Consider the following 27,355-nt stretch of genomic DNA (forward strand, 5'->3'; position numbering starts at 1 on the left):
TCCTTCCACCAAGTGTCATGAAAACCCAGCGAGAAGATAACGGCATCTGTTAACTACATACTGGAACAGTTTTTGGCATATTGGTAAAAATAGGTTACATACAGTACATAACACCTCATAGACCTGATTTTATTTTTATAAATCATTGAATGTACAATAGAGAATAGATCACTCCCTAGTTATACATTGTTTTCTATTAGTTTTTTGTTTCATTCTGTCTCTTTTTTTGTTGGTTATCCAATGCTTTACACTTCTTGCTATAAATATGTATCACTAAAATGAGCATCATCTAAAAATCTGCACATGCTATGTGGATTGTCTGAAAGACATCTGTAAATGTCTAATTGATGCCTACTTTCAATTTTATTAAAACATTGAAAAATGTAATCAAATCGGGCCGGTAGTTTTTCCGGAACCCAGCTGACAAACTATTCAATTCAATTCAATTCAGTTTATTTGTATAGCCCAATTTCACAAATTTGTCTCGGAGTGCTTTACAATCTGTACACATAGACATCCCTGCCCCAAAACCTCACATCGGATCAGGAAAAACTCCCAAACAACCCTTCAGGGGGAAAAAGGGAAGAAACCTTCAGGAGAGCAACAGAGGAGGATCCCTCTCCAGGATGGACAGATGCAATAGATGTAATGTGTACAGAAGGACAGATTTAGAGTTAAAATACATTCAATGAATATGACAGAGTGTATGAATAGTTGGTAGGAGGCATATTCCACGATGGAGACCTCCACGATCCATCAGGCAGATGGAGGTAGAGAGGAGGAGTGGGCGGAGTCTCAACAGGGCAGTGGCGGAGTCGGTAGCAGGAATTCCACGACCCAGACCTCGATGATCCATCAGGCAGATAGGATCTATGCCGTCTCATAGGGTCCGATGACCCCATGAGACGAGAAGTCAAAAGGACTCCTGGGAGAAAGCAGAGTTAGTAACGTGTGATTGGGAGATGAAAATTCATCCCTAAGGAGAGAAAAAAGAGGAGATAGGTGCTCAGTGCATCCTAAAACGTCCCCCAGCAGCTATAAGCCTATAGCAGCATATCAAGGGGCTGGACCAGGTGAACCTGATTCAGCTCTAACTATAAGCTCTGTCTAAGAGGAAAGTCTTCAGTCTACTCTTAAACGAGGTGACTGTGTCTGCCTCCCAGACTGAAATTGGAAGCTGGTTCCATAAAAGAGGAGCTTGATAACTAAAGGCTCTGGCTCCCATTCTACTTTTTAAGACTCTAGGAACTACAAGTAGTCCCGCATTTAGTGAGCGCAGCTCTCTAGTGGGGCAATATGGTACTACAAGCTCCTTAAGATATGATGGAGCATCACCAATCAAGGCTTTGTAGGTTAAGAGAAGAATTTTAAAAGTGATTCTTGATTTTACTGGGAGTCAGTGCAGAGCAGCTAGTGCAGGAGTGATGTGATCTCTTTTCTTAGTTTTAGTGAGAACACGAGCTGCAGCATTCTGGATCAACTGGAGGGACCTAAGAGACTTATTAGAGCAGCCTGATAATAAGGAGTTGCAGTAATCCAGTCTCGAAGTAACGAACGCGTGAACCAACGCGTGAAACAGATGGATGAAAGAAAAGAAACCGAAAACACAACATCTCATGGAGGTAATGATGGCCTATTTCCATGAAGCGACCCATTCCTGTCAGCCAAGCACGCACAATCCCAAAGTCAACCGCCTGCTGTGAATAAGACGAGTCTGCTCCCCGAGGAGGCCGAACTGATACGTGGACACTGAATCATGTTGGCAGGTGATTATTAAGAGCTGCTACAAGCAGCGTGGTGTAATCAGTCTGAGGCTGTCGTTTGTCACGTTTCACGTTCTCCAAAAACCCCAAAGTTGCTTTTGCGGTGACCCAAAGTGAACGACTCAGAGTCGTTCGGTCGAGCATCCCTCACTCTCAAACCAACAAATCTAATTTACAGTAACGACGTCTGCTTTTCCAACAAACCAAAAAATGTTTCCCCGAGTGTAAGACTGCACCAGATTGAGTATGACCTAAAAATTGTAATAGAAAACATACACACCGGCGTTATTTAGCGAGATTACAGTGGAAAAACCCAACGCTTGGCAACAATTTCCTAATTCAGCTCCCCTTGTTAAATTGTGTGGATCTTTGTGACGGAGCTGTTCTAACCAAAAGAACGTACACAGGACAGTAACTCATGCAAGATTAATTGCAGGAAAGTCAGGATTTTTTTGTTTCTTTATTTTTGGAAAAGTCCTGATTGAAACCAGCAGGCATCTCACGGTCGTACGGCGAGCTCCAAGAGCCAAGCTCAACAAACCCGGTTCAGGGGTTTCTTGAGGGAAACGCACTCCAGTCGACTCTTGGAGAAAGAAAAAAAACATTCCAGAGATATCTAAGAGTGATATGACATCATATCATGTTGGACTAACATCATTTGTGGGGTAACGAGATCGCACCGACCCAGGGCCAACTTTCCGGATTCCTCTTTTCCGTGCTTTGAGTGCTGACAAAACCACAGAGCTTTTACAGGGGAGAAATGTGTTGTTGTGACTATTATTGCTGTCTCATCACATTTTTTGAACGGAAATACCAGATGGACGTCAGTTCATAAGAAAAGCCGTCTGACAACCGGCTATTATATGTCCGTAGACAGTCGTACACTGGACTGCCAAACAACGATACGCTGCGTGTTCCTCCTGAGCGTGGACGAAGGTGTTCCTCTTCCCGAGGTGTGCTACTGTCTCGAGCTCCTTCTCGGATCACAGCGACGCGTCGAGGGCCTGGTGGAACCATCAGCGTCTCATTACATGCATGTAGGATTTACAGTAAGACCAAAATCTTCCTACAAGCCTCCGACTCTCCGAAGGCTTAAACACAGGCCTGAGTTACAACGGGAACACCTTGTCCATCCATTAGAGAGCTTCTGACACGAAGAAAACAATCTGACGAGCACGAGGAGAAGTCACTGTGCATCTGTGATCTGTTCCCATGGAAGGAGTCAGTAAATGAACCTCGAGTAAAGGCATCTCGGAGTAATCCACTTTGCAATTCGGGGGGGGGGGGGGGGGGGTAGAAATCCTGTTCTGTGAGCAACTCACAAGACTATGGAAACAGTTGGAGACCCTCGGTTGTACGCCTCCGCCAACCAATCTATGTCCGCCCAAAATATCACCTCATCATTTTACCCTCTTAGACATTTGTTTGACGTTGTCATGTGAGGTTACAGTGACCTTTCAACTTTTGAAGCCCAAACTCTAACCAGTGCCTTCTTGAATCTGGGTGTTTGGGTCAAGGACGAAGACATTCGCTGAAGGCGTTCCCGAGATATTACGAGAGCGAGACGGACGTGATGGTCACAGTGACCTTTGACCCCTACAAATCCAAACGGTTCATTCACGACCCAAAAACATCGTACCTCCGACCACGGCTGTCGCCGCTGCGTTGGCATGAGAAGCTCCCCGATGTGTAAGTTTCATTCCATGCTGGCAAAAGCTGAGCGTCCAGCACAGAAGGACATTCTGCATTATGGAAAAGGGTACAGTGGATTGTACGCCATCCAATCAGCATGAATGGTTTCCATGGAAAGGTCATCATCATCACATTCACAGTTAATCTTCAGTGGACAGTAATTGCCCTCCAACGTAACCATAGAGGCGCCACAGCCCGACATTTAAACACGCATGGGCATTCAGTGACCCGTCGAGGGTAGGGCATTCGTTTTGAATTAACAGAGTATAAAGAACAATGACCTAATGCACGCTTGTAGTTCTGGTTATGAGTCTCCGGGTGGGTCGTGGAATATAGGCCCTCCAGATGTGGAGCTCGGTGCGCTGTTTAAAACTGCTCTGTCAATTGTGTGTTTCTAATATTTGGCCCGCTCTGTGGTAACGATGGGATTTCCATATGTAACAATGTCACGGGCTCCTGAACGTGGACACTGGAGCCTTAATAACCGGGGCTTTAAGAAATCCCTGAAACCGCGTGGATGAAGTCAGAAGTGTGAGCGCTGTCCTCTCTGGTCCGTCAGGAGCCCTCCCCGCTGCGCTGGCGGCACGCGGAGCGGAAAGAGGCCGAAGTGTGATGAAGTGTGAGAAAAGTAGACGAATGATCAAGAGTGGACGTGGAACAAGCTAACAAGGAGCAGGCTCTGGGGTTTGCTTGAGGTGGGGGGGGGGGGGACGGACCGGATTCAGTCGCTGTCTAGTCTGTGTATGAGAGTGATGTCATCAATCAGTTCACGACTCCCAATGCAATGTGGAAATTAGTAAAGCTGAAGAAATTTCATTTTTTTCTCAAGAACAGACAAACTCCATTTCCGGAGTAGCACTCTCCTCTTTACGAGGCAGCACCGACATAAACGTTTTTAAAAAATTGTCGGAGGGAAAATTGAAGAGACAGAAGAACAATTAGAAACAAGGCACAGTGAGTAGAATCAAATTAAATTTGACTCAAATTCAATCTCAGTCATCACTTTCAATCTGGGATTCTGGGATTGTTGTTCCCATGAATGTTGTGTTCCCAAACCACCAGCAAACAATCCGACTCATTGTGCCTTCACAGCAGCGACAGTGTGAACTCACTGGGGGGATTCTCCCTCTGCGGGTCCGTGAGTCAGGATGTGTGTACGTGGTATGTTGGCCTACAGAAATGCATCATCCCTACACAACTCTACCAGGGCCATTGTAGGTAAACAATAACAACATGAGCGGTTTCACGAAAACAATGATCTGAGAATAAACTCACACATTTTGAAGAACGAAAACCTTGGAAAAGTTGTGCGTGTTTTTCTCTCTCAAGCAAACACATCACGTCACTTCCCGAGGTTGAGTCGACATCAGCACCCCACAGATTACACACCGCGGGGACAAGAGGCGCTGAGCGCTGAATATATTATATGTATATATAGCAGACGCTCCATCCATCCATTCTTATCAGGGGCCGGGTCGGTGGGGGGGGGGGGGGATTCTAGATGACCCCTTACCCGGATGACCCCTTAAGGACACAATTCACCACAATCTGTGATTGAACACATGATGTGTCAATGAAACAGACAGTTGGGCCCATGCTGTTAGAGGGCATATGTACTCAAGGTCAAACTTCTTCCTTTTCTTTTTTTCGTAGGCTATGACACAAAACAACCCTTAACATCAGACCGTGAACACACTACACTGAGATTATGGATGGATTACTCTCAGAGGCCTTCAGTCACAAACTGTCACTCAAAGGATGGACACAAAGAAACATAAAACATAAAGAAACATAAATCGACTAAAAAGAGATGCAAAACGGCGAGAAAGAAAGGGGGAAAAATAACCCCAGATCAGCAATTCAGAACAACGAGTGAGACAAAACAACAACAAAAAGAGTCTCTCTCTCTCCTCTTTCTCTCTCTTTTCTCTCTCCTCATCTCTCTCTCCTCTCTCTCCTCTCTCTCTCGCCTCTCTCATCCTCCCCCTCTCTCTCCTCTCTCTCTCATCTCTCTCTCCTCATCTCTCTTTCCTCTCTCTCCCCTCTCTCTCTCTCCTCTCTCTCCTCTCTCTCTCTCGCTGGGGCCTGCTTCTCTGTAGGAGTGGATGGGGCCCCGTCGTCTGTCGAGGCTACAGTACCCGTGCAGACACACGGACAGCGTTAGAAGCTTCTGCGGCGCCGAAGCAGCCGAAGCCACACACACATAACCCGAGGAGAACATCACCGTGCCGTGAACCCGGAGGGAGGAAAGGGAGGACTTGCGGGGGCAGGTGAAAACCGACCCTGTGGCCGGACGACCCAAAATGATCACGGCAGCTCCGCGTTCGACAGCCTCCCATTCTGAGCCACTGCAGCACACATGGCAACTCATTTATCAGCGGCATGAACCGCGGCCTCGGAGCCATCCGTCACAGCGCTCCTCGTTGTCCCGTTCGCTTACCGACTCGGACTGGACCGGTTTCAGGCGCGTGTTTGTTTTCTAACGGGCTCTTCTTTCAGAGGCCCTGTTTGCAATTACCTCCGCGCTGGCCTCATTACCGCACCGGGCAGCGAAGGAGAGGAGGACGAGGGGAGCCGTGGTTAGCGCAGACGGGCGCGCGGCCTCCGCGTGATGAGTTTGCTGGCTCACGCCGCCGAGCTCGTTATGAGGGCTCAGGTTCATCATCACACTTAAGGCTTAACCAGAATCAAACGGGGAAAAAAGACATGTATATGCTGCCGCCGGCCCGGGGGAGCCCATCTCGGAGCCTGATTGGCTCGTGCCACTCCATTTGAACCAAGTTTGTGTGTTAAAAAAAAAAAAAAATCCAAGAGGAGGAATCTGAAGCGTCGGCCATCTTGGAGGAACAGCTCAACCCTCAGAAGGCTGCGTGGAGATAAACCTCATCAACACACGGATGACCCTCCATTCAGGACCACGACCACGGCGCCGCTCACCGAGACAAACCGGCTTCTGTTGAATTCTGTTTCATTCTTTCCCTTTGGCGAGATTTCTAAATTACAGGTTTGATATCCTGAGCTGTCTGATGTCGCGATCACACTGGGCCTCTGGGAATGACCTCCGAAGGGGAAAATCCGCAAAGCATGCAATCCCACTGATGACATTGTTTAGACAGTAAGACCACGTCTAGGGAGACCATGAACTCCAGAAATCAAGGCTTCGTCAATGCACCGCGGGCACACACAAAAACCAGCGGAACCACAGAGCTGCCCACATTCCTATGGAGGGAGATCACCTGTCAGAGCTCCTCGTCCTCAGGCTCAGAGAGAACAACTGACATTGAGGAAGAGCGTCTACTAACTCAAATGACGTTCCCAAACAGCTAAACTGCATTCTGACTCGCGGCTAATGCTGTGAAGTGAAACGAACAGAACTACTTGATTAAGTTTCATATGAAATAAAGAGAGGTCGGCTTAAAATAGGCAAGTTTCTCATATTATTTAAGGGGGTGTTCTAAGACATCTTGACCATTCTGAGTCTGAGTGATTGTAAAATTGCCTTGTAAAGAAGAGCGGGAGATAAAAAAGAGAGACGAAAGCCTCTTTAAGTACCTCTTTTCCCATACTGTGTAGCTCGTCCTTCGTGGTCAGCTGAGATGGCGTCCGTGCTTCCTTCCCTCGGCGGTGGCGGTGCCGTCAGCCTCGGGGCCCTCGGGGAGGCCGGGCTCTGGCCATCGGGGATGTGAGCGAGCTGAGCAGCGACATCCTGGGCCCTTTTTTTCTCCTTCTTCAGCATCTTCACGAGGATATCTGTCGCACAGAGTCAAGGATTCTACTCGTCTTTCCTTTGGACCTTTCACTCAAGTAGCACCTCTTTCAACTGATGAGAAAAGCAACAACACAGTGAATAATTTCAGGATATGAGGACGACAGTTGATTGAATGAATCGACAATATACACATACATTCTGATTTCTAAAGCCGCTGGATTCATTGGGGGCTTTTAATGACTCTGTAGTGCTGCCAAGCACCCAGCGTCTGACCCCGTGGGCTGTACTTCAACATCGTGCTCGCCCCCTGGTGGCTGGCTGCCGTATAGGTTGTAAACTCCGCCTTGTTAGCGGACTGGGACGTCCTATCAGCGTCAGCGGACACGCAGATTACGTTTCTATAACACAAATCACACAGAACAGGTGTCAATTTGACCATGTATTGTATAATATTCATAGCGATATGGTGGTTAGTTGTGTCCCTCCGCGATCAAAATAGAAATTCGAAAATTCTATTTTCTATTTTGATGTGTTCATTCATTGTTAAGAGATGTCCTTGTGCCTATGTGTCGTAACTGTTTCTGCATACAGGATTTAAAGAGGTTTTGGGAGGTATGTAATTGGCTCGGTTCGTTTCACTCTTCTGTATTTTGCTCAGCTCATGATTGCCGTGGATCTCGATACCGCGGCTGCAGGCTCCTCCCCCATCACTACGGCACACACATCCTGGCTCCAAATGACGTCATTCGATGCAAGATGGCAGGGCCGGTAACCAGGATGTATATCGGCTTCACTTTGGTACAGCGGGAGGAAGTCGAGATGTGTCGTACCTCTATACGGCCAGATGATCATGATCAGTGGAGAGGCGCCAGGGAGGAGGCAGGTACACGACCAGGGTTCTACAAAGACCTCTCCCACTGATGAGGCTGCGTCCGTGTGTCTGGGTGCGAGTGTGTGACACAGAGTACATTAGTGGGGAACGAGGAGGCTGAGAATGCAACAGTACCCGCTTCGATCCTGTTCACATTTGGGTTGCCATGACGCTATTCACTCCTCCGTGTGAGGCGTTAGGACCATTTACTGTAATCCCTTCATCCGTTCCATGTCCTGGACTTTGATTCCAGCTCGACAGCGCTGTTCTACCCTCGGCTCGACTCGTAAACTTTTGTTTTGTTTAGCACCTTCAAATCTGATTGTCAACTCGACGCCTGCTTCACGACTGTACCGCAGAGCCGCTCTGCCTGTAGAACAGGAAGTCCACCGACGGGGAGACGGAGGCGACAGTGCCCGCAGAGGCAATTTTAGTCCGCAATGAGAAACGCTGATGGAGGGAATTGTGTGAACTATAAATGCATCGGGAGGGGGAGGGGGGTAGAAAAAGAAGAAGAAATATATGACGACGTTAATATTACAGAACGTTGCCAAGATTGCTTTTAAAACGTCAACAGAAAGCAAGAAATAAAAGCTCGTCACCCACCGGGGTGGAGGTAAAAAGCTTAACTTATACTTAGAGAAGTATTCCTTTACATTACCTACATGACTAAAACATTACAGTCTCGTAAAATATGCATTCAGCTCCCTGTGTGCCTGTTTTTCCGCTATAAATGGAAGTGTGCTTGATGGCCTAATCACAACCCATAATTTAGAGACAACACATTAGTCCGTTCTTCTATCATGAGATTAGCAGACTTCTACTTGTGGTCGGGCTTGAAAACCCCGTGGTGGTCAGCAGATACTTTGGGAAGTTCAAAGAAGGAAAAAAAACCCGAAATGAGTCAGAATATCATTATTTTGGATGATGAACGGACATAGTTTAGAAGAGGCTGGAGACGTTAATTCATACTCCTGTCAGCCAATACAAAGGGGATGTCAGGGGGAACAATAACACAAAGGAACAGAGTCTCCAATTGCAGTTTCCAATGAAATGAACCATGCAGTCCTCTATAAACGGCCAAGATCTAAACCCTGACGCTGTTCCAAATGATCTACCGACGCCAAGTTTTACAGGGAAATATGGACATTTCTGTGGGTCCTATGTCATTGTTTCTTACAAGTCATTATTCAGACTGTTGTTCACCAGGTTTTCCCATTATTGAGATCTCTGGCGTCTGATATCTTCATCTCTGCTGAACACCACCGTGGACCTCTAGCATGGATTGAACATTTATTTCAGGGGTTTGCACGTTGGATCTATTGCCGGCTTCGCATGCCATGCACTAGAAATGTGGTCGGACTCCGCTCACGATGTGCATTCCATCGCTCCTTCTCATCTTCCCTGTCGCTCTCCATTATGCTGTCCAATAAAGAGACATCCCAGGGAATAGAGAAAAATGTCTTTAAAATGACCGCAGCTATGAGAAAAGGTGCAGTGCCAAAATCTCGCTCGGTGCCACAAATTGCTCCGATTTCATATGAAAAATCTTTTAAAATGCTCGATCGCGATTAGCGTATTGAAGCAATTATATCTTCTTCTTGCACTTTTAAAAGATCCACGATACACTTTGAAGCTTTAAATAATCATTGCACCCAATTCTTAAACTACGACGCTCTAGTGTCACTGTCCCCTCGGTACAACCGTTGTGTCTTTTCAAAATAAACTTCCAACGTAGGTTCACTTCAATATTAGAAAAAAAAAGTGCCAGGAGCAGAACTACTTGATTGGGTCGTGGTTTGGGTTCAAATAAGTATGCTTGTTGCGTACCTCGGTGAAATAAGTCAATGTTGACATTTTATTTCACACGGGACACAAACAGCGGTCTCCTGGGTGAAAGTCCTGTGTGTTTGTTTGACTGGTCCAACCTCTCTCCGGGCTGACCTGTAACCGGTGACCTCTGGTGAGCGTCAGCACGGTGCTTACAGAACACAGGACATGTGAAAAGAACAGGTGAGAGAACACATCTAAATCTGGCTTTCGTAAAGCCTTCAAATGGGTATGCGCAATACCACGTCCAAGACAAATCACTGTGATTGCTGGAACATAAAACAGATCACAGTGTCAGTGAGTAATACAACGTGAACCACTAGAACCCACTAGACTGAAGCCAGTGGTCCAAACGACACCAACGACCTGCCAACGCCGATTTAAACTCCTGCGTCAACAGAGCACTGAGTGGTGAGGAGATTTACAACTTAAGCAGTATCCTGTTCTCTTCTATTCAAATCATTCAAATACAATCAGCTATAATCAGTTTAATCCACGACGGGGGGAAACATTAACAATCTGCAAAGAGACTGATCGAAGGCATTTCATTCAATCAGCGCTCATTTGCATATGTGCTAAAACAGCTGGCAGCTGCATCTCTGTTTGACAACTTTAAATTCTGTTTGCACAATTAAATGACAGCGAGTAATAATGATTACATACACACGTTGAGCATTAAAGAGCAATTATAAAGCAGCGTTCTTATCCCTGCTATCTCTACTATCTTTTTTTTGCACTTGAAAACATCAACCTGCTGGTGGCGGTGGATGTGAAGTCGGGGGGACACGAAGTCCCGAGGATGCATTGTCTGGGAGGAAATGTCTGTGCCAATCCGTCAAGCGGACGTCCACAGATTTCACCGGCTGACCAAAGTCCCGAGAGCCGCGCTACTTGTGGGGCTAAAAATAAGGAGCCAAAACATCTCCATCCCAGTTCATAAACTACTTGCAGCCATGAGGCCCAAAGGCAGCTTATTTTCCTTTTTTTTTTTGCATGCTTAGTTGCTTTGAACAATAAATTGAACGGTATTACTTCTGATTGAGTGGAATTTGGAGCAGTAGTGTCTGGATGAAAGAAATCATACTGAACAATAGCTAGAGCTGCTACAACTATCCAGCAGACCAGTGCCAATGCAGTAAACACACTCCTGTGCCTTATTACTTTTGCCATTCATTTAGTATTAGCCAAACCCCTATTGGATACATGTGAGCCAAGAGAACATAAAACAAAAAGTAATCTGAGAGCTGTGAGTATTACCATTCACCCTTTACTCGAAAACATTGTCAGAGCCAGAAGATAATATTCAGACCAGCGGACTCCAGAGACCAAGAGGTCAGAGATTGCTGCAAAATATCAACCTGTTTAATGAATGTAGATATTAAACTAACTACGTTATTTTCACAACATGTTGAATAAAAACATCTCGTGAATGGGATGCTGTTGGATGACAGACTCTTGAAGGAGCAGTGTGTAGGATTCAGTGGTAGCTAGTAAGTGAGGTTTCAGATTGCAACCAGCTCATTATTACCCTCAGCCCTTTCCACGTGTGTTGGAGAACGTTGGCGGTCTTCAGGTAACCTTAAAGCCTATGAGGCCCTCTCCAGAGCCAGTGTTGGTATGTCCCATCTTTGCTGTGCAACCAACATGACGGACTCCCCAGAGAGGACCCACTCCCTCTTCTTTCAGTGGATCAGACACACTGGTCTTTTAAATGGCATGTCCATCTTTTCTCTTTTCTAGGGTTTTCAAATGGAAAAGATCTTCTCTGCCATGAACAGAAAGCAGTGACTTAGGTTGCCACAGTAACCTAATCAATAAGGTAATATAATGTGGTCGCTAGCACTCGCTGAGTCAATGTTTGTCGTGCCAAGTTTGTAATTAACTGAATGGGTTCGTACCGTGTTTATACTCCTGTGTTCTGCAAGACCGATGGCTTTGAAGAGAGCTTAGATAACGGCTTCGTCTTTCATCGGAGGTGTCAGTGGACGAGAATTTAGTGAGAATATTTTCACCGCTTTAGCTTTCTGAGTATCCATCCGTCCATCCATTTTCATCCGCAGGGGCAGCAGACCCAGCAGGCCGACTCAGACTTCCCTCTCACCTGCAACATTTTCCAGCTCATTCTGGGGATCCTGAGGCGTTCCCAGGCCAGCCCAGAGATATATTCCCTCCAGGGTCCTGGGTCTTCCCCAGGGTCTCCTCCCGGTTGGACGTGCCTTGAAAGCCTCTAACGGGAGGCGTCCAGGAGGCATCCGAATCAGATGCTCGAACCACCTCAGTTGACTCCTTTCGATGCGAAGGAGTAGTTAGTTAGTGTTACTGGGTGACTGACAGATCCGAGCTGCCGTGACGTCCTCAGCAGAACTTTGCTCTGTACTCCTGTCGACTTCTCCAAACTGGGTACCGACTGCCCTCTGAGTTACTGCAGTAATGCACCGACTAGAAGGACGTATTCATACAGCGGCATCACGCGGAAAGGTTTCCAGAAAGGCTTTTTTTCAAGCCTTGGCGGGAGAAAAGTGAATCGGTAGACAGGTGTAGTTTTAAGACACATTTCACTCGACTGTACAGCGACATTTTACCACAGTGAAAATGTGGGCAATTCCTACCTGGAACTTTCACACACAAATGCAACGTTGCTCTTTAAAGTCGGCAGTGTTTGTTGGCTCTCCCCCTGTTGCTCTGTCATCATGTTGGCGGGTGGGTGTGTCGTAACTCTCGCGGAGTGGACTAAGCGCTACCAGGTGCCCCACTCACCATGCAGAGTCTATACCGTGCATGGAAACACGCAGCAGGGCCAGCGGGTGGAGAGACAATCTTTTTGTTTTACAGGGGAAATTGGCATAATTAACCCTGCGAGGACTCTGCCTCATTCTGGGAATAGGGAGCCTTCAGCAACGGGAACCTTTTGGCTCCCAGGAACGGTTTTAACAGAGCGGGGGTTGGGGGAGGGGTAGGGGGTGGGGGGCCTCTAGGGGCATGGAAAGCATGGTGATTAGCTAGCGGATGCAAGCTGAAGTTGTAGAAATGGTCTGACTCTCGTCAGTTATGAGGACTCTGTCAGGAAAAGATGTCCCCCATGAATGGTCGGTCGACCCGGACCATAGTGTTACAGTAGACAGCCCCCCCCCCCCCCCCCCTGCTGAGTGAGGGATTCACAGTTTAGCCTACTGCAGCTTTGTGTATAAAAACGTCATAAAATACAGAATATGATCGGTGGCGCGTGTGCATTACTGGCCAAAATATGTGCTTTGAAACACTCGCAATTACGTTTGCATCATGTCAAAACCCGAAAAAGATTTCACATTACACACTACCGGTCCAAGAAATACTGCGGTGAAATATCTGCATGATAATATTCTATTTGTTTTGGAGACCTGAGGTTTTTGTGGCAAAACAATCAAGCAGACGTCTCAATTTTCCGACTAATGCACCGTGATCTAATGACAAGCCGCAGCGAGAGGGGTCGGGGGGGGGGGAATAATCCCATAAAGCTATTATAAATATCATATTCAACGTTCAAATACCATAACTATGATGAACGGTCACCGGGATGAACTGCAATCGGTAGATCTATCGGAACGTACACATTAAAGCAACATTCCGCGTGTGTTTTTTGGGGCCCTCGGTTATGAATGTTAGGCTGCTTGTGTTTCATAACTCGTGCGTTGTAATCCAACCGAGCAATAACAGAGGGAGATTTACTTCAGGGTAAATACCCGTTGTGCTCAAGAGGATTTGGCTATCAACAGCTGGACGCAGACGGCCATTCAGACCCGACTGTACTCAATGTGTTTTTGGCAAATCTATCCCCATATTTTCTATAAAATTTGAAATGCAAATTCCCCACATGCACTGGGGGAGGGTGCAGACTGCAGCACGCTTCCCTTGTGATACACCCGCTGATCAATAACAGACTTATGTTTTTTTGTCAAGTTACCTATATGAACCGTATCAATGGTAACCATCAGCTGCTTCGCGTCAGAAGGATACTGATCTCATTGTCCCGTTGCGTCATCATCTCCTTCAGTCTGGTCACCTCTGCTGCAGAGCGGGGGCTCTCCTCTCCATCGACCGCCGCCGCTTCTGCCGGCGACGCTCGGCCATCACCGCGTCTCTTTCCTCCACTTTGCTTGTCCATGATCATTATCTGTGCCAAGAAACATCAAAGAAAGATTGACGACCGTAGATGGAAGTTCAATTCAGTTTATTTTATACAGCCCAATATCACAAATGACAAATTTGCCTCAGAGGGCTTTACAATCTGTACACATACGACATCCCTGACCTTTGACCTCACATCGGATCAGGAAAAACTACCAAGAAATCGAAAAAAAGTGAAGAAACCTTCAGAGGAGGATCCCTCTCCAGGATGGACAGAAGCAATAGATGTCATTAAACAGAACCACAATTAAGAGCAGTTAAGAGAACGGCTTCTTTTTTAGTGATGACATGTTGAAGTGACAGATTGAGACAAGCGGATGCAGCCGACTATCTGCTACGCTTGGGTTTGCTGTGGAGACGTTCAGTATAAACAACCGTCTCGTTCCATGAATGTGAACGAACTGGAAAACACACAGCGTGCTCCTGGAAAGCCGTGATCCTCTTAGTCCTGTGACATTCCCTCAACATGAATTAAATTTGCCCTCTTTTGCCCGTCTGTGATAGAACTCTTGTGTCAATGACACAGCAGGCTTGAAGACAGGTGGAACACGTGTTGACGGATCGGCGTCTTCCCCACACGGAGAGAGAAGAGGGCAGAGAGAGTGTGCAATTGAGGAAGAAGAGAGTGACCACAGACATCACAGAGGTCAAACTGGCACATCGTACGCAGCACTGCACGAGCAGAGGGTTGAACAGGGAACAGCCACAAAGAGAGAAAGAAAGGAATCAAATTCAAACCAGATCCCAAATTCCTTCAGAATCGGTGGAGTGTGACCGGGGTGATGCTCGGAGGAATGTAAACCCAACAGCAGATAGAGTTTGAGGAACATAACAAACTGAAGGAGTGATAAACAGACGTTGGAGTGGGGTCTGGAAGTGCTTCTGGTGGGCCGCTCCGCTCCGGCTCACAAACGGCGTTCACTCGACGGGCGCTGAATGCACTCCGTGACACGTCGGACTTTCTCACAAACAAACAAACAACAGCATTGATGCTTTCTGACAACATCTGGCGAACAACATGCAAACGTCTTCACTGTCAGTGGATCGAGCTCAAACCAGCATAATGACTACACCTTTAGAAAAGAAAGAGCATGATTCCAGTATGTTGAAGAATAACTTTTTTTCTTTTGGTTTCAATAAATACAAGTTTAATGTTATTATTAATATATATATATATATTTTTTAAATTATTATTATTGTTGTTTCTTTTAACCACTGATTGATTAAGCTGCTACTATACTTACATGACCGTGCATCCGTGTGCATGAGTGTGAGTGTGTGTTTGACCTATATATATAACTTTAAAATATGATATTAATTGAAACAAATCATCGAGCTGGTTTCTTCCCAAATAACCATTGAAACAACCAGGATTTCAAATATTAGCCATTATTCCAGCACAGAGGGTATTTATTGTGTCCCAACCCGTGTTGTATAATGATGGGTGGATGGAAATATGTTTACTGACCCATTTATTACATGAGCGTATAGTCTCAGCAACTGCGAGTGCTTTCATTATCAGACTAATCAATGTATTAGTTGTTTTGCTTTAACATTGTTTTTATTTCTAAATGTTGATTGCACAATGTGACGGGTATAGAAGAATAACTTTGGTTCCCTAAAAGCCAAATCTGAAAGTATAGCTGTTGTTTTTTTGTCCAGAAGAAAGCCCAAAGCTGAGCTTCAAATGTTTAGATTCACAATGACATTAAATCCTCATATTTTAGAATCTAGAACCATAAAATATGTTTGCTTGATAATTAACGTAAGTCGTGAGTTGATTTCACTACTTTTGAATCCTATTCAAGCAAATATGGGTTATAAAAAAAGTGCAGTTGCTGAAATAGAAAATAAATATCAGAGATAATCCCTAAGGGAAATTTTCGAGTTGTAGCAGCAACACACAAGAATAAAAAAAAAATAAAAAAAAAAATAAGAAGGGTTAGGGGTGATCTGGCAAGAGGAACTGTTTGTAGAGCCTCCTACCTCATCTAAGAATGCGATCTCTCCCTCCTCCTTCCAGCGGTGAGGCGGGAGAGAGGAGCTTTCTTCAACGTCCTCCTCTCCACCATCCAGTTCCAGGTAGCTCTCCAGCTGGCATGAGGGGAGCCAGCAGCCTTTCAATCCGTTTTGTTAAGACGTGGCGTTGGCCTCCTCCCCAGCAGGAGCTGTCGCCTCCCCCTGAAGTCCACACCCTCTCTCTGGTTGGCCACGTTCGCTCAGTGGCTCTTTCCATCGCCCACTTTAGTCAACAAACTCACTACTGCCTCCTCCTCCGTCCTCCCTAATACCCTACCACTGCAGAATCATCAGAGAGTCAGAGTACAGATGGCATGCATGACTGTTGTACTGAAGTCATCACTGTACAGGGTGAAGAGGGGAAGGAAGAACAGGAAACAGGAGTAACAACACTGTGGACTGACCACCACCCAGACAGACGCCCCATTCAGGTCTGCCTGTGAGGTAGTCAGTGATCCAGGAGGATGTGGCGTCCACACACCGGCCCGCCAGCTAGCTGCAAGTTTGTCAATGTGTTTTGCAGTTATGTAAATATGTTGTGTACTTGTGAAAAAGTTGTGTGCACACAGATCATTTTTTGTAGCTGTAGAAACGTATTCCATCAGGATTTGTGCAGTGATCTAATGCAGGGATTCCCAAAGTGTGGTGCGCGCACCCCTGGGGGTGCGCGAGCTGCCTCTAGGGGGTGCGCGAGAGGAAAAATGTAATGGTGGTCTAATGGTGTAATAATTAATATTAAACATTCTCAGGGCTCTCAAGTGTCATTTCGGTCTTAACCAGTGGCGTCCCTAGGCTAAAAAACCCGGGGCTAAAGCCCCGGATGATTTTTAATTATCCCCGAATGTTAATTTAAAAAATGTTTTAAAAATGATTTGGCACACAAGTGATTAACACCTTCAGGTCGCACGTGACGTCATTCACCCAAAGCAGCGGAGTCAGACTGGCAGCAGGCGCACGTAACAGCAAGCTGCTGTCTGAGAGTGTTTCTATGTCTACAAATTCGCTGCTTCACTCTTCTGGGCTAAGCCCAGCGCCGCCGCTCCCATAACGCGCATCGCTCCCCCGCCCCCCGTCCCGTCCCGTCAACAACTCTTCTCGGCTCGATGCCGGCGCGCGTAATGCCCAGTCGTGATGCGCGCACAGGTGAGCACACTCTCACTAGCACCCCACCCCCCCCCTGCGTTTTTTTTTTAAGGTGTGGGGGATTGGGGGTGCGTGAACCCGGTCGGGATGTAGAAGGGGGTGCGTGGTCTAAAAAGTTTGGGAACCCCTGATCTAATGCATCCTAGAGAGATGCAGACTTCTCTACAAAGACGACTGTAACTCACTTATCTCTAAAACAATTTGTTTTGGAAATGTGGTTGGTCATAAACGTGAAAAATTAAACATGTAACTGGTTACCAATGGAATTAAATTCAGTTTCATAGTCGGCTCTATGCCAAACAGGAACCATCTGAATAAACTACTTCGGAGACGTGCTGGCGCCGATCTATAAATAGACAGCAAAATATTTCTACAGATATAAAACTTTATTACACATTATTAAAGTTAAATTATGTTATATTTTATTAAATCATTTTCTTTACAAATCCTCACTTTCAGATAGAAGCATGCAATTATTGTCACCTAAAGACAAAGTTATTTGTGAACATGATCTCAAACTACTATTGACCCTTATTTGTTTCCATATAATTTATTTGACTATTGTTTGACAGAAATACTGCACTGACTATATATATAACGTCAAAAAAACAAGATCAGACTAATGTTTTGTTTGTACGTTTGTCTTGAGTTTTTTAGCTAGCTTGACAATTCTCAAGAAGGCCTGGCGTTGACGACAGCATGTCACATGACACCGAGCCTCTAATTCCACGGCAGATGGCTGCTAAACAACAACACGTCTAGACTTAAGGCAAGCTGTGGAAGTTGGGCTTCAAAGAATCTTCAGATATATTCACTTCCTGGCCTCAAGAATAAAAGCACATGATTAAAAGCTACAGGTTATGGTTAGGCTTGAGGATAAGATCGTGTTTTATGAAGTGGATAAAGTGACCCTATGCTACTTGATGCTACAGTCACCACCTGCAGTAGCATTAAAAGTGAGGCATCTACCGATAAACAGTAGGAGGAGCTATACAGAGGAGAGGATTGGTCAGCTGGGCACTGCTGAGCTGATGGATGTGGCAGCTGTGGGGGTGGGGTCTCTAATTGGCCTCGGCTGCTGGCTAATCGGTAATCAGCCATCTGCTCTGGTTGATTGGCAATCAGCCAGCAGCTGACGCGGCTCCCATTAAAGAGCAGTAGAGTGAGCAGAGGCGCTGTCGTGTGGTCTGCTGAGTGAAATAAAGAATTTTACCGAACCTTGGTCTTGGAGAATCCTCGGTGCTTTGGGGGGGAAACCCTCTGGTGACGGCCACAGGGCTGTTACAATGGATGATGCAGAGATCAGCTCTGGACCCCTCACTGATCCAATGTGCCCTCTAGCTTCCAGCCACTCACTGCGAGCACCAACACTAGTTGGTCTGTGGACCTCCTCATGGACGGGGGTAGGGAAACCAAACCCGGGTCAAACGGGGAGACGCGTGTCAACAGTTTACCTTCAGCAGGGAGAAACAGTGCTGGATTCTTCTCATGTCTGGTCCCAGAGACAGTGTCACGTCTGGATCGGGGTCCTCCAGGAAGGCCTTGACGAGCTCTTCCAACCTAAACACAGACAGATGCAGGTGCTCTCAAACCACACCAACAACCCTTAAACCGTGCTCCAGTCCCTCTCCATCACACTCAGGAACGGCTCAGCAGCCACTCAAAAGAGTTCATATGTATACCCAATGTTTAAAATGTGTCTCTGGTCAGAAGAAAACTATTGACTTAAACGCTTGTTCCAGCTCCAGTGGGCCGGATCGTTGATAAACTGTCACTGGGTGATCGTCCAAACATTGTTTCTACGAGCTCTGGGACGACTGGAAAAGGCCGACGGGCAGCCGCCCAGACGGATCCGATGTGGGCACGGCAACGCACGTTTTTTATTTTCCACTGCGAACTTGTTCAGCGCAGAAACACGGCAGGTTTACACGACGAAGGACTTAAAACAAACTTTGAGGTATTTCTTTCCCCGGAGACAACGCTGGTTTGGAGACACTAGGCGGGCTTCTGGAGAATGCCCTTCGCTGCCATGTACAATATTTTGCCAGAGAAAAAATTACATTTTTCAAACTCCAGAATTTCACACTCCAAAATAGTTTTTTTTTTTCGCCAAAGGAGTGAGGTGATATGTTACGTAGAAAATAGAAGTAAACTAAGAGTATATTTGGGAAGGAGAGAAAAAAAAGATTTAAATTGACGACAGCTCGTCTGGGCGTGGATTAAAAACACTGAAGGAAGTAGAATATTCTTCTATGAAGGGGAAAACTAAAATGGCTGCAGCTTAGGACGTACGGGCGTTTGGAAATGTTACAACAAATAAGGCAATATGTTCGCAATCACTCAGTGCCGGGGATGAGTAAAAGGCATAAGCATTGAATGTGGTCACAACAGACATCATTAAAGGCTCCCTGTGCGAGGTTGACCTCAAGGTCCAGGATAACCATTCTACAAGAGAGGAAATGATAAAAAGATAGACTGATTGGGAGCAAATCCATCAGCTCTGTGAATGGCCTCCATGGAACCTCTGGCCTGAGCGCTGGTCCTGACTCACTGGGTCCCTCTGCCACCGGAGAAGAAGAGCAGAAATAAAGCAGCCCTGGCTGAAGCCCTTTGGAACTGCATTCTATCTGGTTAAGCTTCAGTGAATGAGGTTTCAACTCGAGCATCGGTGCACTGCCAACAGCATCCTTATGTTGGCACTTGAGGCGAACCCCAAACCCATTATATCAGGAACATATTTGTTTTTAAGCATTACACATACAAATTAGAGATAACAAAAGTCCATCACTCCTAGATCTGAAGCGCACTGTAAGTAACCTAGAAGGCTGCCATGCAGCCCTATACGCGCCTGCACTGTCCTGAAGCTGCAGAGACACACATGCACATCTTTATGAATAAAAGACAGAATTTTATTTGCATCTCTTTCTGGAAACTCACACTTTGAACGAGCCAAACGATATTGGCCTGCTGCGATGCAGTCTGACATGAAATGGAGAGATGGGCGGACGGGATGCGCCACTCAGTTCGGGGAGAGATGTATTCTCATGGTTTTGAAACAGTAGTCTTGTGCTGTTGCTGCTTGTTTTGCCTTTCTGACATTATTGCGTGGTTAAATCAAGGAATGTTATCTTATGGAAAAAGATTGCCCTTCCTGCTTTTTAACAGCCCCCACAGACACTTCATTCTGGCGCCTACTGGGTGTAATGTTACGCAATAATCATACATCAGTAATATAGGCCATGTCTGTTTCAATATATGCCCCACCACAAGCACACATACACACACACGCACACTCCCTCTGCATGCCTTACTCCTCACATCACAAGCCATAATTAATTGATTGAAGGGAAGAGGAATCAGGAAGCAGGAGGAGGTGACATACCTTTGGATCTCCTCCAAAGTAAGCTGCTCCTCTCTCTGTTCTCCTGTCATCATGGCCAGCTCTTCCTTCAGAGACTGGATCTCCCTCTTCAAACGGGCTATGAGCTGAGACACACACACACACACAACATTGGCATCCACGCGAGCAGACAGAGGCTGTTTCACCGCCGCCAACTGATGAGACAATCCTTCTGAAAGTGATCTTGCGGCTTATCTTGCCGATGCATTTTGAGGACAAACTTAAGTGATTCCAGACAACTGGATGCTCCAACGAAAGAAGCAAAACAGAAATAAACATGAAAAAGCTACAGTAGCAAAAGAAAAGAAAAATATTACGGTTAAAACCCTGTGCTGCCGTCTGTCTGCACGTGTTCGATTGAGGCCTCGCACACCCAGCCAACCGGGTGGTCGCTGTTAGTAACCGCTGTCCGGGTCTGTTCTTTTTATATACTGTATATATATATAAATGTATAAATATATGTATAAAATAAAAATATCTCAGTACAGTCATAGCTTCTAAAATAAGTACATAGATAGAAATCTTTGGAAAAAAAAGAAAAGAAACAAGAATGTCAATCGATGTAAAACATAACATGATCAGAGGAGAGACAATGTGACGGGACCAGGACGTTGTTTTAATTTACAGCCCAAAGCATCATTCCACTGATTGATACTGGCAGCAACATGGATCTATGTAACCCAGCTATCCAGTTCTCCACATGCTGAGCACAGGTAGGCCAGGGACCGCCATTTAAGTTTAACTTAATATAAGACCCCAAAAATCTATTTGAGGCATGAAAAAGAGAATCCCCCAAAATACAGATGAGCCTTGGCCCCGGCCTTGTTGACATAGTAACCTTTAATCTTTGAAGATAAGCCTGTGGCGGTCTGGTTCCCCTTGCTGAAAGGGTCCATGTCTACGGAGGTCAGTCTAAGTGGCCTTGTGTTAGTCTAGGCAGGGATTAGCAGGCGTCTAGCTACCTAGCACTTAGAGGATCAGTGAGTTCAGATCAGACGTTAAGTTACATGCAAGTAGGAGTAGCCAAAATTAACTAATTCTAATGAGACAGAACCATAGTTTGAAGAATACCCTTTTATGTGTCCGCACCGCAGGAATAATCATGTTTCTTAGACCGACATTTTGAGGGACTTAGCTTCTATTTCAGATTTGGTATTCCCAGCACAAGAGGAACTGTGAGTGACTTAAGTGTACCGTGATTGGTTACGTAAGCCAACGCAGAACTGGCAACCGCCGGTTTTAAAACCTTGTTAACTCTGTGAACATCCAACACACACAACTTAAATAATAGCTTGTCATGAAACAATGTAGAAAAACACATGGACACATGGACCGACAATGACGTCCAGAAGTTAACTCATTCATGATCTTAGTGACCTAACCCAGTAACACAAAGGTTAACCCAGTAGCATAAAGACTAACCCAGTAAAACAAAGGCTAACACAGTAGCATAAAGGTTAACACAGTAGCATAAAGGCTATCACAGTAGCTTAACGTTGAACTCAGTAAATCAAAGGCTAACCCAGTAGCATAAAGGCTATCCAAGTAGAATAATGGTAAACAAAGTAAAACAAAGGCTAACCAAGTTGCATAACGGTAAACCCATTTTAAAAAGGCTATCCCAGTAGCATAAAGGCTATCCCAGGAGAATAAAGGCTATCCCAGTAGAATAACGACAATCTATTAGCATAAAGACTATCCCAGTAGCATAAAGGTGAACCCAGTACAACAAAGGCTAAACCAGTAGCATTAAGACTAACCCAGTAGCATAAAGGCTATCCCAGTTGCACAAAGTCTAACCCAGAAGCATAAAGGCTAACCCAGCAGCATGGCTCAACAAACTTGAGCTCATCTTGTGATGGGATCACACCAGCAACGACCCAAAATATGTTCAGCTGGGGGAGCCAAAGGCCTTCCATGCGTTGAACACATCCATCCTTTAAAGTTTTGTGACTGCATCATGGTTGCTTTGCTGTGGGGCAGTGGGCGGTTCCAATCCCTCGAACAGCCTATTGCCAATATGATGTTGTAGCAGGCCTGAGGCCGCCACCCGTGGGTTTCCCCCCCCAGCACCAAGGATCCGCCAGACCGCAAGAGGTGTTGTTCAAAGACATATTTATTGGCACGCACATGACACCGAGCAGACCGCAAAACACGTGCCTCTGCTCCCCTCTCCCCCTCCACTCTCAAGTGGGAGCATTTATAAGGGTGGCCTCGGCTGCTGACTAATTGCCAATCACCAGCAGCCGAGGCCAAATCAGTCACAGCTGCCACAGATGTGTAAGAACTGCATCTGTAGGACTTTATTAACAGGACTTGCCAAGGTAGAAAAATAAATGTAGAACCCACCGATGGTAATGGCATCACTTCTACAACCCTGGAGGCAAGCACTCAGTTCTCTGCTCTCAGTGCCTTTCTTCTTTCGTTTGTGACGCAGACCGGTTCAATGGGATTAAATCCTCAATCTCCTGGTCCACAACAGGAGCAAAAGGTTAGAGGTGAGCCCACTTGACTTGTGCCCCTTTTTTGTAGCTGAGCATGTTATTAGCAGTGTGCCGTTACTTGAACTTGAGGCGCAATGAATACATGTGAAAGGGGCCACATCCATAACAGACGAACCCTGAGGACTGATTAGCCTGATAAAAGCCACAGCTTGATTTCTCGGCAGCTAATAGTACACAATGTTTACTGTCCATTCAATTATTTGTTTGGTCTCCTGAAAAAAGGGGCAATCAAGTGCAATAAGTGGATGACCTTTTGCTGCATGACATCTGAAACTAGACGTGTAATTACATGCTAATGACAGCGAAGATAGGCCAACACCAGAACAAATGGATGGTGTAGTTATTGAAACAAAAGCAGACCAGTTGTAATACAAATTCTGCACAAATTCCACCACAAAACAACACAGGGAAACCACCAAAAAAAAACAAGTGGCGATTGTTCTTTTTCTCACATGACCCTTCTTCTTCAGTATAAATCTCACATAGCGATCACCGCTGAATGTGACCATACTGCAAAATACTAAAGGCAGACTGATAGGCTGGAACGGTCTTGGTGGAGGAAAGCAAATACAACAGAAAGTGGTGACTCCTGACACAAAGTTGCGAGGGAGCTAGGAATTTCACTTAACACTTAAATCAAGGTCAAAAGGTCAGAAAGATTCATGCACTCCTAGCAAACACATCTTTCGACTGGAAAGTCGAAGTCAGAAATTGTTTACTCAAGATCAGGGGTCGCCAAACTTTTTCCTGTGAGGGCCACATAACTTTTTCCTTCTCTGATGGGGGTCGGGGTCAGTTTGTAACAGAACAAATGTGACGATCACAGGGGTGCCTAAACGTAAACATTTATTTTTTTCCAGAAAGCCACACATAACCAAATATTAAAAACCCTTTTCAGGATCTTCACACGTTCTATTTGACAGGGGCTAGTCTAGGATTTGGGTGGCCAGACTGAAAAAAAATTCATAATGCGTCTCTTGTATTGTTCAGGGGGCCGGGCCAAATGTGGAAGCGGGCTGTATCCGGCGCGCGGGTCTTAGTTTGGGGACCACTGCTCAAGCTGCTCGAGAAGAAACAGTCCTCTAACTGTGGTTTTGGGTAGGTGCCACTTAGCTAAAATGAAAATGTCACCCCAAATCCACCCCATATCATATTTTTTAACATCATTGCTGACCATCGCTCACCAGAGCCGCTCCCGTCGGTCAGCGCAGACTATTTCAGAGTGCAGAGCCCATGCTGGTATATGGCAAGCTTCCTTCCATACACTCGGAATAAAAACTGACTCAGGCCATGTGACCGATGATGCCAGCATGTCTATTGGAAAGCCAAGTCAGTGTAATTCTTCTCTGCGTTACTTTCTATGTGCTGAGACAAACATCATTTATTTTTTTCAAACAGCCCTGCAGAACTACCATGGAGCCAACACTGTTAAGAGCTGCACTCCCTCAAGTAAGATAATATATTATACGCACATTTCAGAGAGAAACACACTGAAGGGTCTACAATATGTGCTTGGAGGATTTATCCAGGAAGTATTGTTTTAGCATATCTCCTTCCAACATCTCCAGGTAACTAGTATCACTATTACACGACGTTGACCCACGACGAGCTCTAAATCCACTAAACCACTCAGGCTATAAGGCACATCTCAAATGATCGCTTGAAAGTCTATGTAGCGGAGCCGATGGGTCAATTAAGTTTGAAACATTAAACTAACTTGTATAAATAGACCAAACTTTAAAATGTAAATCCTCTCTTTGAATATATACGATATACTACCATCCTGTGCAGAAATCCACCCGCAGTAAACAGCACTAACTCTATTATGGGGGCGTCTTTTTATGAAGGAAAAGGAGCCCACCACACCACAACAACCTTATATCCGCTACAACAAAATGATAACACATGGGCTGTGTTCCATGCATGGCACCATGAGGAGCACCGGACTGAACCACACACACCACTCCACTGACAAACTCCTCTATCCCAACGAAGGCCAGGCTCTCAAACGGGACGAATGATGGATCCAGCGGGAGCAAACCACCCCTCGGGAATTCTCACACCCGCTTCTTAAACATGTCTCTCTTGTGGGTTCTGTTTGACTCACAGGTATGCGCTAATCAGAGCTGTCTTCTCAAGCAACATGTTTAGGGAAAAGGAGAGTGCAGGTTCAGTATCGAGTCATCCAGCCTCCTATTACCCTGCGCATAGCTGCATAACAACACCTTAAGATCAACTTGTTTGACCCTTTAGGAATTACCTAGAAGTTTGATGGCGATTTAGCTCAACTCAAACTAAGCGACCGTCTGCACACAATGCCCAAGAGTCTCTTAATTACACACCAAGAATATGGTGGAAGCATCTTGAAAGCGTCCCATTACTGTTGACAATGTCCTCGTCCTGCAGACCAGGATCAGCCTGGAGGATTAGGACTGACTTTAGTGCTCTTAGAGAGACCAACAGAGCCAACCTTGTATGGTGAGCTCACTGTGGCTGACTTCCTTATGATCACAGGTCCCTTTCAACAACTCATTCTTAGCCTGCCCATGAGCGTTCAATGTTGTGTCCGGTCTGGCTGGTTTCCTGCTGTTTGGGCGTTGAATAAGTGCATTGTGGAGCCTGTAGGCTACAGCATAGGACCATTGAGGCAGTCTGAGCGATGTACCAAACACTGGCTGCAAGATTGGGGCAGAACGCAACCTCCAGACTTCAAATCAATTAGCGCAGCCAAGCATGTCCAAAAAGACAGCGTGGCTTCAAACGGGCGCAGGCCAAAGACGGGAGTCTGAGTGTCACCCCAAACCACAACACATGACATCATTCTAATCTGCAAACTGCACTGCTGGCTCAACTTTTTTTCTCTCTCTCTTTCAGTAAACCATACAGAGGGAGAGACGGAGAGACTGGAGCAACGGACAACTTGAGAAACATACTAAAGAGACGTAAACGGAGACAGGAGATTTGCCCGCGAAGCTTCGGGTTCGCCCGGAGCTGAAAACTGTGCCGGACCCAATTGGGAGCCGCCAGACACTGTCACAATTACTGCGCCCGGCCGCAGACTGTCTTAAAAATACCTCTGTAGGGTTTGCAAGTGGCCAGCCAAGTCTCACCAGCAGTAATACAGTAGCAGTTGATCCTCGGGCCGATCTGGGTGGGAGGGGAGGAAGCGAAAGTAGCTGTGAAGACTTACTACTGGATATCCCCCCGAGGGCCTTTATAACAGCTACCAGGTCTGCTTCCTAGCATACTGCAGCACAGGAAGGTGTGAGTGTTGTGGAAGGAGAATGGGAGGCAGGAGAACCATTGTCAGTGGTTGACTTGGCGAAGCTGCTCAGGAAATCTCTAGTGGGATTTCATATCACATTATATGAAATGTAAAACAATAACAAAAAGGCAGATGTGGACTATTATGCGTAAAACAAATGCAGAGGCCTCCGTTACCAATAGATGTTGTAACAATCCAATGACATATTCTGACCAAAATGTCCTCTGCTCTCCATCTCCTACTCTGGCCTCTTCTCTAACCTACCTCAAATAAAGCATGCATTCACTATGTATATAGCAGCTAAACAAAAGGACTGAAAGTAAACAGGCTCGCATATTTCTGATCCATCAGATTGACAACACGGTGCAATTTGTGCTCGCTTGCATGAGAAGACCTTCGTACACACCAGTATGCAGCTGGAAGTTATCGGGATGTAAGTGAGACCGAGAGAGAGAGAACGTTGAACAGCAGCCAAAATAACGCAAAGACGGACAGGCGTCCGCCCACTGCTGCTCTCACAATGACGTGTGACACGGGAATAACTCGTTTGGTAATCGGACCTGGAAGGGGGGTACTTGGTGGGTTATGCAACTCAATGGCTGATCAACTCAAGATGTGGCAGGTCCGAGGAGGGTCTGGCGGCGTATTGAGTCACGCTGCTGTGGTGAGATTGTGTGGCTCTGCGATGGTAATTGTCGTCATGAGGGGAAGTGCCGCCACGAGTGTCTGGGGTGGCTCACCAGGGCAGGATCCAGTTCTTCGTTCAGTACCGCCTCGTTCTTGATGAGAGCCACGCGCTGAGCGAAGCGACACGTGGAGATGGACTCCTGCAGAACCGGTTCAAAGAGAGGGACAATATCACTCCTGATGAACAGACCTGGTACATGTACTGATGATGACCACATGTAATAATGTTGAGCTATACTTTCTTCACCGGGCCCAGGGTTTCATTCATTTCTACGAAGCAGAAGAAACCCACTTTTTATTTTCTCTGG

General features: G+C 46.0%; 1 protein-coding gene across 1 annotated transcript in view; it reads right to left on the reverse strand.

Annotated features, from left to right (window-relative positions):
* Nucleotides 1-27,355, reverse strand: part of kif6 (kinesin family member 6) — a 66,588-nt gene that overhangs the window by 21,379 nt on the left and 17,854 nt on the right. The window contains exons 9-13 of the mRNA XM_056425790.1: nucleotides 27,101-27,187; nucleotides 20,574-20,677; nucleotides 18,646-18,751; nucleotides 13,859-14,015; nucleotides 7,008-7,205 (exon numbers count right to left, since the gene is read on the reverse strand). Coding sequence (XP_056281765.1) covers nucleotides 7,008-7,205; nucleotides 13,859-14,015; nucleotides 18,646-18,751; nucleotides 20,574-20,677; nucleotides 27,101-27,187 — 652 coding nt within the window. The remainder of the gene's footprint in view (nucleotides 1-7,007; nucleotides 7,206-13,858; nucleotides 14,016-18,645; nucleotides 18,752-20,573; nucleotides 20,678-27,100; nucleotides 27,188-27,355) is intronic.

This window comes from Pseudoliparis swirei, chromosome 11 (genome assembly GCF_029220125.1).
Source record: "Pseudoliparis swirei isolate HS2019 ecotype Mariana Trench chromosome 11, NWPU_hadal_v1, whole genome shotgun sequence".
Classification (NCBI taxonomy): Eukaryota; Metazoa; Chordata; class Actinopteri; order Perciformes; family Liparidae; genus Pseudoliparis; species Pseudoliparis swirei.